The 19,280-nt window shown below is 36.9% G+C and overlaps 1 protein-coding gene across 2 annotated transcripts in view; it reads left to right on the top strand.

Annotated features, from left to right (window-relative positions):
* Positions 1-19,280, top strand: part of VPS41 (VPS41 subunit of HOPS complex) — a 187,746-nt gene that overhangs the window by 37,969 nt on the left and 130,497 nt on the right. For both annotated transcript variants that reach the window (XM_054494781.2, XM_063667379.1), the window contains 2 exons: positions 4,575-4,682; positions 11,191-11,268. In XM_054494781.2, the coding sequence (XP_054350756.1) occupies positions 4,575-4,682; positions 11,191-11,268 (186 nt within the window). The remainder of the gene's footprint in view (positions 1-4,574; positions 4,683-11,190; positions 11,269-19,280) is intronic.

The following is a 19,280-nucleotide window of genomic DNA, read 5'->3' on the forward strand; positions in this document are numbered from 1 at the left end:
AGGATGGTATAAAGGACTTGTCTTTAATTAAAAGTGCTCTACATTTAGTAAAAATCTATGTGAGTTGAGGAATTGATTCTTTTTGAAAGAAAGCTGCAAATTTTTCTTGTATGGGTAAATGTCACTCTGTTCATATCTTCGCTTAGCTGCAAGTCAGGACTTGTACTATTCCATTAGGTTGTCATAGAAACGCAGTTAACTGTCATCTCAACTCAGACTGTTGATGGTTTTATTTGTAGGTTTGTAAGATTATTAAAATTTAACAAAAATTATTGATTTGCTTTTTATTAACACTGGGTTGTTTACCGTGGAAGTCCAAACTGCATGAAAACCTTTTCTCTATTATTATTATTATTTTAGTTAAAGAGAAACTCTATAATCTACTAGATTTTTAAATGTTTTTTATTTAAAGCGTGATATAGAGTCTGCAGCAGCAGAATAACCTCCATGAATCATATTTTTGAATCACTTTCTATTTTCTTTGTTTACAGCAAGAAGGAAAAAAAAACTTAAAAAATTCACCTTTACCCTGCTTTTAACTTAACATAAAAGATACCTGTCAGAAAAGCGTGAAATGATACATCAAATGCCTAATATTGGAGTTTTCATTTTATTTATGGTTTTTGAAACCCAGTAAGGATACTTCACTGAGCTGTGTTGTGAAAGTATTTATTTTTGTATATTTATGTGTGAGAAATTATTTAGTTTTCACTTATAAGTAAGACAGGAAAACCTTATTTACAGTAACTTTATCTAATGGTCCGTGGATGAGTGCTTTTATGCAAAATAGTCAAGAGGCTAGAATTAACTTTTCACGTTGGATGCACATTTGATGTCCAGACTTGAGCAACATGTGGCATCTTATTATAAAGACTAACACTCAGGATTCAATTTGTATTTAACATGTTTACTTCAGAATGCACACATCATCTGTGCTACATTTAATATTAACTTTGTAATGATTTCTCTTTCTTGCTTGTAGATACATAAGTAGAAGTGTCTGTTGTTTTTTGCAGTTTTCTTTTTTCAAATTTTTTAGACTTGGCTAATTAGCTATTTTATATTTTCTGTTAAAAACAGGTCAGTTTTGATGTGTAACAGCTCCTTGGGTTGGGTAGATTATCACTACCTTTTCATAGAAATGTGTAGGCCCTATGGGTAACTGCGTCTACTTCCCTTTTGTTGCTATTAGTTCTTAAAGTTATTCTTGGAAAGTTAATAACAGGTATATCATCTTTGTTTTTAATACTTGCATCCGAAATAAACAGCTAATAGCTTATGTATAACAAGGGAATTAAATTTAAGACAGCTCATCAGTAGACACGAAATACTGATTTTAACTGAGCTTATGGCTCTTAAACTGTTATTACTGTTCTGGTAGCTAGCCTGCATGATGGCCTCCAGTGATCCTTACCTCCTATTATTCATGCTCTGTGTCTGCCCCTCCCACACTGAATCATAGCTGACCCGTATGACTGAAAGGATATTGTAGAAATGACAGTGTTCCATCTGAGGCCATACGAAACATGGATGGGGCTTCCACTTTGTTTCCTCTTGGATCACTCTTGCTTCATGGACCCCTCCACAGGGCTGCTTGATCAGAACATGGCAAGTGGCTTCCTCCAGAATGAGTGACCCAAGAGTGTTGGCAACTTCTGTCAACAGTGAGGACCAACTTGCCAGCCATTTGATTGAGCCATCTTGGAAGCAGATCCTCTAACCCCAGTCAGGCCTTCTGATAGTTACAGCCCTAGCTGACATCTTGTCTGCAACCCCGTGAGAAGTCCTCAGTGAACCACTCAGCTAAGCCACTTCCGAATTGCCTACCCTTAGAAACTGTAAACGAATACATATTTATTGTTGTTTTAAATCAGTACATTTTGGTGGTCAGGAGTGTGGCACATGCTTGTAGTCTTAGCTACTTGGAAGGCTGAGGTGAGAAGATTTCTTGAGCCTATGAGTTTGAGTCCAGCCTGGGCAACATAATGAGTCTCTGTCTTTATAGAAAATAATAATAAAGTAAGTAAATCAGCAAGTGTTGGCATAATTTGTTACACAGCAATATCTAGCTAATGCACCTGCTAAATAAACATATTTTAAAACATTTTCTAATGATTACATAGTTTATAATTATTTCTAGGTTTAGAATATGCTTCTGTTGTGATTTGTAGTGTCATTTTCTTAGGAGATTTTGGAGTGTGTTATAGAAGGTATTGACTTTAGAGCACTCATAGCTGAATTTGAACTTTAGCTTCTCCTCTACCCACTGTATGTCTTGAGGAAATTACTTAAAATCTCTGATCACCAGTTTTTGCTGAAAGTCTGTAAAACAGGATAATTATACTTAACTCTCTGTAGGGTTTGTTTGTTTTTTCTTTTAAGTCAGGAAGAAATGAGATATCTGATATTAAGTCTCTAGCATGATGCTTGATATAGTCCATCATTTCCATTAATCCACAGATTAACCCCTTTCCATGTGAGGATGCAATCCCTTGCACCACAGGTGAAGACTTCTGTAAGAATATGAGTTTGCCGTCTCTGCCTAGTGTCTCATCAGTCTTATAATCTTCCATAGGCAGAGCACTTATTACTCTACAAGTTGTTTTTCTTTTGCCTAATTTTCTTTTTACTATGATGCACCTTAGGTGTGACTTTATATTTATCCTGCTTATTGCAGAGCTTCTTGAGTTTGTAGGTTGATGTCTTATCGGTTTTGGAAAATTCTGTTGTTATCTCTTTAAATGTTGCTCTTGTTCCTTTCCATTTTTCCTTATTCTTCTGGGACTGTAATGAAAGGTATGTTAGAGCTTTTCACTGTGTTCTACATGCCTCATAGATTCCTTTACATATTTTCCTCCCATTTATTCTTCTCTGGGGTTCCCTTTGGATATTTCTTTACTCATTTCACTTATTTTGTCTTCTGTTTTGCTAATCTTATATTAAACCATCTATTGACTTCTTAATTCAGTTAACATTTTCAGTGTAAAAAATTTCGTTTGATTCTTCTTTTTTTTTTACAGGTTAGAATTCTGTTGAAAATTTCTGTCTTTTCATCAGCTTTCTGTCTTTTTCTGTTTTTTTTTTTTTTGAACATGTAGTCATAGTTATTTCAAAGCCCTGCTAACTTCAGTGTCTTGGTCACCCATTTGTTTATTTTTATGGTCTTTTTTCATCTTGATTTTTGGTCATTTGGTCCCGTCTTACGGCATACCTGGTAATATTTTATTGAATCCTTAGTACTGTACATGAAAAATTGTAGAGGCCCCAGTAGTTTTCTTTCTCCGAAGAGGAGTCACCCCTTCCTTCACTAGACAGTTATGTTGGGGGTTATATACCTTACTCCAATCAAAGATTGAGGTGAGTCAGAGCTCTAAGGGAGTTAAGTTTTTGTGTCCTCTGGGGACCAGGGGTTCCAACTAAGACTGTGATATTCACCAGGATCCAATTTCCCAATGCCTCTTGAACTCTTATTCTTATCTTCTTAACACATCAAGACAGCTGGTTTGCATTTTTCTTTCTGTTCAGCTTTTTAGCTTCATCCTTTGCAGCTTTAGAAATTGACAGTTGTCTTACAGGGAAAAGTAGCTGTGTAACAAGCTCATGTCTCTGCCTCTCTTCCACTGATATCTTGGCCCCTCAGGTCTCTCTCCAGTTTTGTCACTCCGTCCCCGCAAGTGCCAGAAGTTGTGCTGCTTTTCCGACCCCCAGCAGTGGCTGTCTTCCCAGGCAGAGCTTGTGTTCTCAGCCTCTTGTCCTACACCCAGAATTAGTAAATGCCTCCAGGAAGAAAGTGGCTGTAGAATGCCAGCTCAATTGTCTGCTGCCCTGGAATGTTGATCCTTCTAGTTGAGGTTGCCTCAGCAGCCCTTTGATGCCTTGGATAGATGTTGTTGTATATTCCATCAAGACTTTCTGGTTATTTGTGGTGGGAGCACTGATGTCCTCAAGCTACTCTAATATTAGCTGGAGGGTGAAGACTGTGCAATTATGGTGGTTTGAATGGTTTTTTGACTCTACAAACCAAGATAATTCCATAGTCTTCACCTTCTAGCTAATGTCAATGAGTAGATTATTTTTATGAACTTCTGTTTTGGCTAGCTTTATGCCATCACAGTTTTCCGTATATAAACTTTTTGTTTCTTATTACTTGTTGAAGTAAAATAAAATCTTACTCTGAATCATTATTATAATAATTTTTACAACTGTCCTTGATTTATTAATTCAAGGCCATTATAGTAAATATTGATTACTAACTTTATTCCATAACTGTGAGGATTAAGAATAGTTTATGAAGCCGTACCAAATAGTAAGGTTGAACATGTAAAGTTAGTGACAATATAACACCAAGTCTGTATACTCTTGTTTTCAACTTTTGAATTTATTTTACCAGTGAAGTTATAGCAATTGATATACCTAGGCAAGATGAAATACGAAGATTTTAACCTTTAGCTGTAGTTGGAATTATTAACATCATTGAAGGAACCATCTCTGGTTCTCTCGTAAGAAGTGTGTTTTGAGGTTTTCAAAACAAATAAATCTATGATGGGCGTCATTTTTCTTTGCCGTTTGTGCAGGAAGAAGAGAGCGAAGAGGAACCCAAGCTGAAGTATGAAAGGCTTTCCAATGGGGTAACTGAAATACTTCAGAAGGATGCAGCTAGCTGCATGACAGTCCATGACAAGGTAAGGTAGCACTTCAGAGGATTCTTCTGTAAATTGTTTCTATTGTAAATTTGCTTGTGCCTTGGAGTCCTGATGCTTTTGGTGGTAGCTTTTTACAGTGATTCTGTCCCCTTGCCACTACTCTCTTCCTCCTTGCCAACAAAAAACCCCAAATATTTTATATGTGTATACACGCCCATTCACACACATACAACACACTCCAAGACTGTATTAAGTAGAATGTAGATAGTGATCAAAGTCAAAGATTTATATGAAATGAGTTTTGGAAACTCTGTCGCTCACTTAATTCCTCAAATTATAAGGATTCAATTAGGAACCTGTTAAGATTAGAAATAATGTGAAGCTCAGTGCTTTTAAGTTATTCTTTTATTAAGTTATTATTTTATTAAGTTATTATTGGAAAGTATAAGGGATTACATTGTAGGTGTTATGAATAGTAGAAATGCCCCAAATTATTACTTATATGAATGAATGAATTTATTCCACATCTGGGTCCTTGCTGTAACAAAGCTCCCACCAACTTTCTGAGTCCAGGGTAAGTACTAGATAGCACCGTTAGCCTATTCTTGGACCAAAACAGTTTGTGTCATAGTCAGAATATTGGGGGTCAGGGAGCTTCACCCATTTCTCTCTTCTTCCCTATGACTTTGTAAATTTTAATTCTTCCACAAAAAGCAAACTGCTCTTGTCTGATCCATCTCCTGGCTTTATCCTATGTTACTAGCAGTGTGGCCTCGTCCTCCCGCTTGCTTCCCACCCAGTTCCTTTTTACTTCAAATTTTGTTTCATTGTAAATAGAGTCCTGTACCCCCAACACTTTATTAGAATGTATGCCTTCTTTCTCATGTTTTACCAGCAACCTTCTCCTTTGAGGTGCCAGCCATTTGGCTGCAATGCCATCGACCCCTTTTCATTGCTGCCATTCTCCAACTTCTGGTCCCTTTTCTTCACTCATTGAAGATTGGCCTTGTAGTTCTTCAACCAAATTTCATTCTAGTGACCCTTACCTCTTCCCTGTTTCATCTCCCCACTGATAAGGCCACACTTTGGATGGTGTCAGCACTGGAACTTGAGGGTCTTAGCCTCTGTGACACTCTCTGTTGACCCCTGTTATTCTTTAAGCCTCTGTGCTCATTTTCCCACAAGCTATATGACTTTATGGAGTCCTGATCGCTAATCGATTCATTCTTTTTCTTTTATTTTTCTGTGTCTATGAAATGATTGATTATCCTAACTCTATCTTACCAGCATCTTCAATTCTCTTACATCCCTGTCTTCCCTTGTGCCCCTCAGCCATACTCTCAACCCTGAATTAGTGCTTTCATGACAAGTGCAGCCATGTGCTGGTACAGACTTACACACCTAGGTAAATTTGTCACTAAAAATTGTTCTGAATTATTTGTCCTTTGTCAGGTTCTTTAGTCCTCAGTCCCTCTTCTGAACCACTGTCCCTTCTTTCTTAGAGGATGATGTCATTTCTGTGTAAGAAGATTGAAATTGTCAGGTATGAACAGCCTCAATTCCTGACCTCTTTTTCACACCCATTCTTACCCACAGGAGATTTTCTTTTATTTATTTATTTATTTATTTTTGAGATGGAGTCTCACTCTTGTTGCCCAGGCTAGAGTGCAATGGCGCAATCTCAGCTCACTGCAACCTCTGCCTCTCAGGTTCAAGCAATTCTCCTGCCTCAGCCTCCTAAGTAGCTGGGATTACAGGCACCTGCCACCACACCTGGCAAATTTTTATATTTTTAGTAGAGATAGGGTTTCACCTATTGGCCAGGCTGGTCTCGAACTTCTGACCTCAGATGATCCACCCGCCTCAGCCTCCCAAAGTGCTGAGATTACAGGTGTGAGCCACCACACCTGGCCACCCACAGGAGATTTTCTTTCTCCTATTCATGAATCTTTTGTTCTTCACTTCATCACATTTCCTCCCTTGTTTCCCAGAGATGCATACTATATATTGGAACATACCTAATGCTACCTCCAAGTAACCAGAAATCTACCTTGTATCTATATAGATTTGCCTATTTTTGTGTATTTCATGTAAATGCAGTCAACATTATTTGATCTCTTGTGTTTGGTTTCTTTCACTTAATGTAATGATTTTGAGGTTCATTCATGATGTGGCATGTATCAGTACTTCATTCCTGTTTTTTGCTGAACAGTATTCCATTGTATAGGTATGCCATGTTTTGTCTGTCTATTCATCAGCTGATGGACATTTTGCTGATTCTAAATTCTGGATCTCACCTTTCTTCTCAAAACTTCTTTATCGTGACACCATTCTTTTCCTATTGATCATTTGTGACATTCCTTTCTGTTTCTTTCACTTTCCTTTCTTTGCCTCCACTTTTCCTTTACGTGTTGGCTTTCCTAGGATTTGGTCCATTATCCACATTTCTTCTTAATTTGTACTTTATCTTTGTTTTAAATCTCAGGATTTCTGTGACCACCTGCACACTGACCTTCACTGGAATAGCATGCATATTTACTTAGTTGCCTCTTAAACATCTTTACCTGCTGTTGTCTTTTTACCTGAACCTCAGCATGTCCATAATGAATTCATTTTCATTTCCCTCTAAACTTGGATCTATCTTTGTTCTTTATCCCATTTGGTGGCATCACCGCCTCCTTTGTCACCTAAGCCACGGATGAATCCTCCCCTTTCACCCAGTCATTTCCTAAGTCCTGGTGATTTTCTTACTACTCTTGCTCTGGCTTAGGCTCTTATCTTCTACTGCCTCCACAGAGTAAATAAAAGAATCTCTTGTGCCTCTAATTTTTCTGCTTTAAACCCATCTGCCACCTGGTTGCTAGAATAATCTGCTGAAAATACAGATATTAAAACTCTTGTATGATTTTTCATCAACTACAAAATAAGACCTGAGCTCATTAATGTTGTATCTAAGGCTCTCTAAGATCTTGCTCCCTGTCTATTATTGGCTTCTGTCTTACCACTTTCTGCCATAAGTGTGGTGCTCTGGCCACAACACTTGGCTGTTTCTGTTCACAACACCCCATTCTGCTTGATCCACACACATCTGGAGCTCTTCTCTTCGTTCAGGTATTCTTTATTTTTCCTGGGAACTAATGCACATACCGTGAACTCGTCTATTTTCCTTCAGATTTGCTTTCACTCTAGTCTGTTCATAACATTCTACTAAAGTAATCTTCCAGAAACCTCAACCTGATCATGTAATCCTCCTTCTTAGAATTCTTTATTGGCTTCTTGATGACTTAATGATTTGGGCCTTCCCACCCTGATTTCCTCTACTTTCCTGCCTTTCTTCTCTCCATAAATATTTGAATGCCTCTTATTAGCTGACCTTTCCAACCTTATCACCTGTCTCTTCCCCTGGGCATGAATTAGATGTGTCATCCATAATTTCTTGACTTTGTCCTGCATTTTATGTGTCTCTGTGCCTTTGAGCAAGTTGTATCCACTCTGCCTAAAATGGTTTTTACTACAAGCCTACCCTGTCTGCCTTAGTGTCTATTTTCTAATTTCTTTTTTAAAGTTCAGCACAGCTGTCATCTACTATGTTCCATAGGGTCTTAGAGATACTTCCATTTTAAGCATTCTCTTTAAATTTAATTGTAATTAATCCATTTTTATGTCTGTTTCCCTCATTATACCATAACCCTTTTAAGTCACACTTGGTCATTGTCTAAGCATATTATAGAGTGTTTTTTTGTGTGTTTGTTGAATGAACCAGTGAATGAATGAAATGGAGAACAAAGTTTGCCTGCCTAGAGGTCAAACTTTATTAACATCGTACGTAAACCAACTTTGCCAAAGAGCCTGATGTTTGGGAACTGTAATCAATGCTAACTTTTAGAACATGCACTCTTTATCTGAAGTCCATGTTTCTATTTAAGAGGATTCTGATCCAGTTGAGTGTTTTAGCTTTTAATTCTGACCCTAATTCTACTACTCATCGACTGTTTCCAGGGAAGTCTCAACTTTCTGAACTTATTTCCTCATGTGTAATTGAAGGCACTCCCTGCTGTAATGCTTTGAATACTATAAAACACTATGTGAAGGTAGATGATATTAGACAGTTGACCAGATTTAAAATGGACTACTCTTGTTTCCTTTGCTTTGTCCAAAGGACTGTGTATCACCTTTTCTGCTTGTTTCCTTACATAAAGTCCAATCTTTATGGATGTACGTATGTCAGTTACTTAAGTTACTTACATGAAGTTTAAGGTAAAAGCAGTTGTGCTTAGTGGATGATGCCCAATCTGGTAGTATAGAAAATGAGTCAAGTTTCTGTAATTAAACATGAAAGGGTCTAATGAAATTATATTTATTCTTTGCCCATCCTGAATTTTAAGTACATTCAGGTTAAAAAAAAGAAACAAAACTCAATAATTACAAAAGTTCAAGGCTTTTAATGGCTGGAAGGTGGGTAAAATTTGAGAATTTGTATTTATGTTGTCACATTTGTGGCCATTTTGCATTTTTTGTTATATTTTAGGTAGTGGAAAGTATTAGCAAATGATGAAAATATGACTCATCCATAATATTGGTAGTTAAATAACTATAATTGGCTTAGTAAACTTTTTTTTGAAGAGTATATATTTCTAAAAGTGGATAACACTAACGTATCTAATCTGATAATGAAATGTTTTCCTAAACACAAGATAGCTTGTCATAAAAATCACTGAATCTTTTTTTTCCAAAATGTCCTAACATAGTTTTAGTTTTAGGATGAGACTGTAAAGTCAAAATAATTATTTTATGTTTTCTTTCTGTTTTAAAGATTAAATGAATGAAATGAGACATTTAGAAAAAAGAAGGGAAGGAATTAAAACTTGGGTAAATTACATAAGACTTCTAACTTCCATAAAATAAAATGTAATTAGAAGTTCAAAAGTGGCCTTTACAGAGGTGTCAGAGAATGGCAGCATTAAAGCGTTTTAAAGATCCAAGCTCCCTTTTCCCTTAGTTTCCTAACAAACTAAATACGGTATTTATGAGGAGAATCAATATTGTGAAATACTTGGGGTGCAGTGAGCTTTTAAGACCCATTCTTTTACCACAGATAGCCTCAGAATGGAGTATTGTTTGTTTTCAATTCTTATCGTATATGGTGTTTTTCTATTTAAATATTGTCAGTATCACTGTAGAGGTAAAATTACAATCATTTGAGTTCTCTATTTATGATTAGAACATTCTTTTGCTTTGGAGGAAACATTCCTGTTTGGTTTAACTATTCAGATTAATTTCCCCCCAGAATTACCTATTCCCCCTTTCCCTTCCAGCGCCCAAGCATTGTGTTTTCACCAGGCTTGCTGTCTGCCCTGGATGACTAATCGTCATGGCACCTGGTGCATTCAGGCAGGCCTGTGCAGCGGAATCGTCATACCTAGTTATGTCTGCACACCTGATGTTTTATTAACCAGTATTGATTTTTTTTACTCTGGGGACTTTTTTCTTCCTGAAAAAAGGCAACCTTGCAGGAGTGAAAGGCATTGCAGGGGATGAATTTCTAATGAACTCCTTCTTTCCCTTTTTGTGACTCCTCTTTAATGTAGCTTCATATTTTAAGTGCCTGAACTGAAATTTCATTTTAAGCAATTCCATTTTGATAAATCCTTTTAAATCTTGACTTTCTGTAAGGTTATTTTTTAAAGATTGTGCTGCTTGACTGAAACACTTAGTAGTGCCTGTAAATTTGAGCATTTCATTATGGGTTGCAATGAAGCATGCTCACATGCAATGAAATACAGAGAATTTTGGACTATTTGAGTAATGCTGAAATAAAAAGGAAGAAAACTCTCATGTCATATTTCAGGTAGTCCTAAAGTTTCTTCTGGTTTATTTAAGGTTAGTTCAGAGAATTAAAGAAACAATAGGAGTTACGACATAAAATGAGTATTTTTTGACAGTTATTTTATGACACAAAAGGGTTTTTATTTTGCATGATAATATAAACATTAATACTCAACATTATACATTAACTTTTATAGAAGCATCCTAAAGCTAACTGATGGTATGAGTACACCTGAGATTTTCAGTCTCTCAATATGGCATGGATTTTCCATTCGAAAAAATAATTTGTTGTTTGTGTGTGTGTGCAGCTTAAGCGATAGCACTGATTTACACATTTGCCGTAAATTAGGGGGAGTTTCTGAATCATTCTTTTCTCACTTTGAGTTCAACTGTAGGTTGGTCGTGTTTTCACCGCTGCATTTAATTTACTGCCTCAGTCCATCAGGCATTGTGTATAGACTGCATACACACCATTAGTTGTCAGTAGATGAGGGTCCTCATGAGTCATTCTGACAGCTGGCTTACACTATCACAATAAAATAGGCCCTGTTCTGTTATTTCCCAGAAGCTGGAAACAAGCCTTCTCCAAGGCATGCATATCTTTTGAGACATTGCAGATCATTTATGCATTAAGCATCTTGTCTTTAAAAATGGTTTTATTACTACTTGTGTATTAATAGTATTATTAATTAATTAACTGGCCTCTTTGTTCTTCTTACAGTTTTTGGCATTGGGCACACATTATGGCAAGGTTTATTTACTTGATGTCCAGGGGAACATCACTCAGAAGTTTGATGTAGTAAGTATTCTGTATAAAATAATGTATGAGCTAAACTTCATGTTAAGTATTTGTGTTTTAGAATATTGGTTTACCAGTTTGTTTTAATAGCATAAAGAGGATCTTTATTAATTCAATCAGAGTGCTAAGAGTATAAATTTGAACTTTATAATATATTCTAAAAACTTAAAGGTGAACTTATAAAGAAAGGGGTCTAGATACATGCATTATATATATATGCAGACTCCATGTAAAAATCTATACGTCCATTTAATTGCAAATTCTTTACTTAATTATAGTCTTCTATTTGGCTTTAATTTCGGGCATTTAGAATACTCCTGTATTCTTTTAAAATTGTGACAATGTAGAATGTCTAGGTGAATTGTTGTTAAAAGAAAAAATGCTGCTTTGTTAGTGAATAATAGTGCAAATTTACATACTCTGGAAGTTTGTGGAATTCTTAAAGTATGAACCCCCTCATTTAGTGACTAATTTCGGTTGTAAGTACATGCCCTGTCTTCTTGTTGAGATGCCATATGTAATTGAAAATTGATTGATCACCTTGCTGGATCAGTTTATCTCTTCTAAATATACAAAGCTAAAATATTCTATGTGACTGTTTTGCTGCTTGGACTCTTAAGGGGATTATATTGATTGAAAGCAAAGAACCAGGCTTTCTTTTTTAATTGTGATATGGAATCATTGAGGATGAAGGTACTATTGAATTTGAAGCTTGATTTTGGTGTGTAAGGTGTACCTTAAAGGTGTCAAGAACTTCCATGGTTGTGTAAATATGACACAAACACTTGGTATGAAAAAGGTGACCGTTTCAGGGGACAAATACTATTTTTTTGAAGAAAGCATCAGCACTTGTCAAAAGATCCATCTATTGATATAGTTTAGAAAGGAGATTACAGTTTCTAAAGCTGACATGTTGTATGGGAAAGGAAAAGGGATGCCTTGTTTTGCTGAAAAGAAATGGAACCCTGGAATGAGGACAATCTTTGGAGCAACACAGACAGGGAATTATGTGCTCTAATCATACTCATGCATCAGGCAAATCCCTTTGAGGCAAGAGGAATGTACTTTTGACCCTCCCTCTTCTACCCACTGGGCACTGGACGTGCATCTTGATGACCAAAGCATTTGGTATTTCAGTTGCCATCCATTAAAATGTGTACCTGGTACTGGGCCAGAGGTCGTTTTTGTGGCGTTGTGTGTGCCCCCTCACCTTTAAAAAAGATTGGCTGTATGGTTTCTTACATTTCCTACTCCCGTTAAATGAGTCCCTGACACTCTGCTTCTGTCTTTTTGATATTGAATGGAAATTGCAGTGCTTGCTTGCTAAGGTTCATGTACGTATACCATTGGTTCCATTGCCAAAAGTCAGTCCTTGTATCTATTCAGTATAAGCCTTCAGTTATATCTTCTCTCATGTCTGTTTTATGTCGAGTATGTCCTACATCCATCCTCTTTCAGGTAATTTATGGTATCATCCATAAATTTGTCTAAATCTTTCTTCAGTTCTTTTTTCAGTCCTGACTATATGACATCTTTGAAAATTAAGCTCTCTATAGCTTTGCACCTTTTTTTGGCAAGGGAGGAAGATAATTTGGTGCTATTTTTGTGTGTTTGTTTACCTTACTCAAGAAGTTGATAGTTTGTTTTTGAAAGTTCTCCTTAGGCCATGGGTTTTTCATGATCATTGGCAGAATCTACTGAAGCCAAGCGTATGTCTGCCTAACGACCTGGCAGTTTGCACTCCTAAGTACATATTCAACAAAAATGCTTGTGATGCGTATGTCCACACACACACACACACAAACAGATTGTTAATAATAGCTTAATTCATAATAGCCTCTAACTAGAAACAACTCAAATGTCCGTCAATAGTAGAATGGATAATTGTGGTGCATTCTTAGCAAATTAAAAAGAACAGGCTGTTGATAGATTAATTTCATAGACTTAATGTTCAGCCAAAGAAGCCAGACCCAAATGTGTTCATGTTGTATGATAACTTCTATATGGTGGTCAAGAAAAAGCAAAACTAAACTATAGCAATAGAGTTCAAATAATGGTTTGGCCTGGGAGGGAGCACAGAAGAGTCTTCTGGAGTGCTGAAAATACTGTCTTGGTGGTTTTCTCATGATCTACATATGTAAAAATCACTAAGCTGTCATTTGAGATCTTTGTACTTTATTCTATATAAGTTGTACCTCAGTAACACACACATATTTACACAAACACCTATACATGTGTACATGTCTTTGGTTGAGCTTAAGCAGTGCTGAAATTTTCCTTGTTTGTTGAAGCAACCCCTTTCTGCTACTCAGTATTGAATAATACCTGATTTCCTAGGTTGACATCCTATTCAGAGATCATTTTGTAAATGAATCGTGACACTGAGGTTATTCCCATGGCTGTATATTCTACAGTTACATAAGAAGGTTGACAGAATTCTGCTTTATACAGCCATCTTTTGTTGATGAAGAATGACAACGGCTAGAGTGATATTTTATTATGCATATTAATACTCAGATTTCAGAATATTTGAAAGAATATTCAGCATATGTTAATTCAAATACTTTGGCCATAAATGGTTTTTTGAGATTATTTCTAGATATAGCTTTATGATAACTCAAAACTTAATTGCTAAAGCAATTTTACTTAACTCAGAGTAAAATAATGTGACTTCAGAATTCTTATAGAATCTTAGAGTCCTTTTAAATTCCCACGATATTTATGCCCATATAACCACATTAATCATAGTATAATTATGCGTCGCTTAACAGTGGGATGCATTCTGAGAAATGTGGTGTTAGGCAATTTTGTCATTGTGCGGACATCATAGCCTGTACTTACACAGACCTAGGTGGTACAGCCTACTGTACACTTAGGCTATATGGTATAGCCTGTTGCTTCTAGACTACAAACCTGTACAGCATATTATTGTCCTGAATACCATAGGCAATTGGAACACAGTGGCAAGTATTTGTGCATTTAAACATACCTAAATATAGAAATGATACCATAAAAATATGGTATAAAAGATGACAAATGATAGGTCTGTACAGGGGACTTACCATGAATGGAACTTACAGGACTGGAAGTTGTTCTGGGTGGGTCAATGAATGAGTAGTGAGTGAATGTGAAGGCTTAGGACAGTAGTGTACACTACTGTAGACATTATAAACCCTGTACACTTAGGCTAAACTCTATTTATTTAAACATTTTCTTTCTCCACTAATATATTAGCCTTAGCTTACTGTAACTTTTTTGCTTTATAAACTTTTTAATTTTAAAACTTTTAACTTTATAATAGCACACCTTAAGGCAAGCACATTGTACAGATGTACAAAATATTTCTTTATGTATTTATTCTATAAGCTCTTTTCTGTTTAGTTTTTTTTTTCTTTTTTACTTTTAAAACTTTTTGTTGAAAATGAAGATACAAACACACACATTAGCCTAGGCCTACCCAGGGCCAGGATCATCAATATCACTGTCTTCCACCTCCACATTTTGTCCTGCTGGAAGGCCTTCAGGGGCAGTAACGCACATGGAGCTGTCATCTCCTGTGATAACAATGCCTTCTTCTTGATACCTCCAGAAGGACCTGCCTGAGGCTGTTTTACGGGTAACTTCTTTTTTTATAAGTAGGAGGAATATATTCTAAATACCAATAAGAAATATAGTATAGTAAATACATAAGCCAGCAACATAGTCATTTATTGTCATTATCAAGTATTATGTAGTACATAATTGTATGTGCTAGACTTTATATGAGTGGCAGCTGACTAGGTTTGTTTACACTAGCATCATCACAGACACATGAGTAACATGTTGTGCTGTGCTGTTACTAGGCTGCAATGACACAGAGTGTTAGGAATTTTCCAGCTCCATTATAATCTTTTTTTTATTTAAATGTTTAGGAAAAGATAGCTTGTAAAGCATTACAGTCTTATGGGACCACTGTAGTCTATGGTGTAAACCAAAAATAAAATTCTAAGCTCCTCAGTCTGCTGAATGGACTCCTCTCAGGATTCGTGAAAAACTAATTCAGGCCGTGATGGGAAGGGGGAGTCGGACATCCCTCATTATATTCTCTTCTTTTTGGGATTCAGGCACAACTGACCAGCATTAACATTAAGACACAGATCTTAAGACTGACAAAACAGACTCTTTGTAGTGTGAAAGGAAAGAAGATACCAAATTCCAAACTGACTCTAATATAGCATCACATGACAGATAGCAGGCCCTGAAAGAAGTCAAAGTATTTTACCCTAATATATATTCCTTTGACATATTTTGAAATAGCTGTGCAAAGCTGTCTCTTTTGGGGAAAATTTACATTCTGTAGAGAATCCCCTTCCCTTTCCAGGTCTTTAAAGGTCTGAATAGGAAACATTTGCCATATATTACCTCTAAGGGTGCCACCTATGAGACTTCTACATAGTAAGAACCTTGGTCTTCACAACTCCTTATCTTAACCCAGGTACTCCTTTCTGCTGATTCTTTCTGCTGATAACTTAACTCTTTCAACCAGTTGCCAATCAGAACATCTTTGAATCTACCTATGACCTGTAAACCATCCCTCTTTCCTCTCATCTCCTCTTTGAGTTGTCCCACCTTTCTGGACCAAACCAATATATACCTCACATGTATTGATTGATGTCTTATGTCTCCCTAAAACATAAAATCAAGCTATAACCCAACCACCTTGGGCACATGTTCTGAGGACCCCTTGAGGCTTTGTCATGGGTCATGGTCCTTACATTTGGCCCAGAATAAATCTCTTAAGAGTATTTTACAATTTGGCTTTTTAGTCAACAGTGGGTATATGTGGTCTCTTGTTGACCAAAATGTTGTTAGGTAGTGCATGACTATAGTTACTTTTTCTTTAATAGCCTCCAATTTATTTAAGCATTTTAATTTAAAACTTGTTAATTAAGGGTACTTACGTTGAAGCAATGATCAAATTATTGTGCCATGTCTCTGTTAAATATTTGGGAGCATTATGCCGTGTGTTTTAAATATTTATTCTTTTAAGTGTGCTAGTGAGAGAGCAAAGAACTTGCTGATCAAACATAAATTTCTACTGTTTACCTTTATGTGTTTTTCTTTCTTTGCTAGAAATAGAAAATGATGAGATTTTTGCTGTAAGGCACTATGGTAAGAGACATTATATAAATATTTATAAAATGGATGATTACAAAAAAAGGAGATTAAAACAAAACAGGAGCTTAGTGGCCATTTTGTGTTAAGATAAATATCAAATTTTTGAAATTAAACTCTTGAGGCAGAGGTGGGTTGATGATTCTCCTTGTCAGGTAGCAGAATCTATTGGTATTTCTATTCCTGTTTTTGATTTGAGATTAAACTAACGGACTGTATTCCTTAGTTGCTGATACCTTTCATGTTCATGTGCTGATAAAAACCCAGACCTCTGTCCATCTAACCATTGTGTCTCTGAGAACATTTCACAGTTCTTTGTTACTTCCCACATCAAGTCCTAACTATCTAGCTAAGCATTCCAGATCCTGGTCATTTGGTGAAACCCACCTTTCTAATCTTAGTTTTAATTTCTTCCCTGTCTAGTAATTTTTATCTGCTCACTACCTTCTAAATATTGCTGTGGGCATGCTTGTTTCTAAGCTTTTGATGACTTCTTTTCTCTCTAGAATACACTTCTACACTTCTGTGAATCTCCATTCTTTCTGCAAAGTACTTCCCCTGGATTGTAGCCCTGAGATGTTTCCTTCCTCTAAACTCCTATATCATTACTATTTCACTTGTAGTGTGGCCCCTCATAGTGTCAGTACCAGCCTCACATTCCTGAAGTCTTGGAGGACAGTTGCCATGTCTCCTGGTATACTTCTCTCCTCTTCCTCACTCTTTCTCTTTTCTCTGGTGCCATTTGGTATCCAGTAAGTATATGTTGGCTGATAATATTGTTTTGAAACATAACCATGGAACTGGTGATTTTCTGTTACTGCCTTTCAGGAGGGCCTCTGGGAGCCAGTTCTCTGTTCTCCTGTGTATTATTCTACCTTCACTTGCGCATTGGATGTATAATTAGAAATTTTATACTGAGAGCTACTGTACACTGAATTCTTCCCCACCTCCTAATTCATATGTTGAGGTCCTAACCCTCAATGTGATGGTATTTAGAATTGGGGACTTGGGGGGTAATTAAATTTAGATGAGGGCCAGGCATGGTGTAAACTCAGGAGGCTACAGCAGGGGGATCACTTGAGCCCAGGAGTTCTAGGCTGCAGTGAGTTATGATTGCACCACTGCACTCTCTAACCTGGTTGACAGAGCAAGACCCTGTCTCTTAAAAACAAAAACAAGTTAAAAACAATTTAGATGAGGTCATGAGGGTGGAGTCCTGAAGATGAGATTAGTGCCCACATAAGAAGAGACAGGAGAGACCTTCCCTTCCTCCCCTTTCCTGCTGGCCGTGTAAGGACACAGCGAGAAGGCTGTCTGCAAACCGGAAGAGAACCCTCACCAGAATGTGACCATACTGGCAGACTGAGGACCTCCAGTCTCCAAAACTAGGAGAATTTCTGTTGTTTAAGCCACTCTATGATATTTTGTTATGGCAGTTCAAACTGACTAATATAAAATCAGAGTCTTAAATCTTACTTTTGGAAAGTAACCCTTATGTTCAGCAGTATTTAAGTTTTTAATATATGATCATACCTTTTCTAGTTGCTATGGGTAATGTATAAAGTCATCAAAGTTTAGAAGCTAAAGAGACTTCAAAAGATCATTCCAGATGCAAAAGGTATCAGGGAAGGAAGTGTGGTAAATTGGGCTTGAGCTGTTCTGGTTATGTATTCCATGCCCCCTACTCTTCCACCCTTATCTCCTTGTACATTCAAGACCTCCCTTATGTAGCGAAACATTCTTATGAGGGCACTTCCCTAACCTGAGTTTCAAAATATGTTTTTGTGACTGGTTCCTCATCTGTGAGTGATGATGGTTTCATTTTTCTCCCTGGACTTTGGGACTCGACCATCTTTTGGACTGTATTCCTGACCTTTTGTTGCTTTCTTTGGCTGAGAAGAATTTATTTCTAATATAAATCAGCTCCTCTTTTCTCTTTCCTTTGGATTGATGTATGAGTGTCTGGAGGATCACCCATCTCTTTTTTCATGTTTCAGCAAAAGAAATGATCATCTTCCTTCTCTCCTCTCTCTTTGACAGTATCATTGTGAAGATTCAGTGTTCCTTTAAGCTGCTTAAATTGCATTTTTAGTATTCACAAACACCTTTTTTTTTTTGAGACGGAGTATCACTCTGTCAGCAGGCTGGAGTGCAGTGGCACGATCTCAGCTCACTGCAACCTCCGCCTCCCAGGTTCAAGTGAGTCTCCTGTTTCAGCCTCCCTGAGTAGCTGGGACTACAGGCATGTGCCACTACACCCAGCTAGTTTTCATATTTTTAGTAGAGACAGGGTTTCACCATGTTGGCTAGGATGGTCTCGATCTCTTGACCTCATGATCCGCCCACCTTGGCCTGCCAAAGTGCTGGGATTACAGGTGTGAGCCACCACGCCTGGCCCACTTTTTTTTTTATCCTTTACATGGCTTAACCATCTCCTTCTTTGTGTTCCTTCACTTTGCTTTTTTTTTTCCTCCACTTCTTGAACGTACGGTACTTTTGTCACAGTTATGTCATTTTCCCCATAGAATGCTCATTTCCTGAGGACAGTTTGTGTAATTTATCTCTGCATCATCAGTGCTCAACATAAAAGCTGGTGAACTGATAGAAATAAGAAATTGATAGAAGTTGGCTGAACTAATCCATAGTTCCAAATCTGCAGAGTTTCACATATTTAGACTATTTTCCAGATAATCAAGGTTTTTTTATACCTTCCTCTCCCATATCAGGATTATTGTGTGTACATTGTAGGAAATTGTATGGCCATGACCATCTCTTTGACAGTTAATACAGATGCCATACATTCATTATTCGCCTAAACAGCCTAACTCTTTTGGGCTTATTCATAATGTGGCCAGTGC

This window comes from Pongo pygmaeus, chromosome 6, assembly GCF_028885625.2.
Source record: "Pongo pygmaeus isolate AG05252 chromosome 6, NHGRI_mPonPyg2-v2.0_pri, whole genome shotgun sequence".
NCBI classification, from domain to species: domain Eukaryota; kingdom Metazoa; phylum Chordata; class Mammalia; order Primates; family Hominidae; genus Pongo; species Pongo pygmaeus.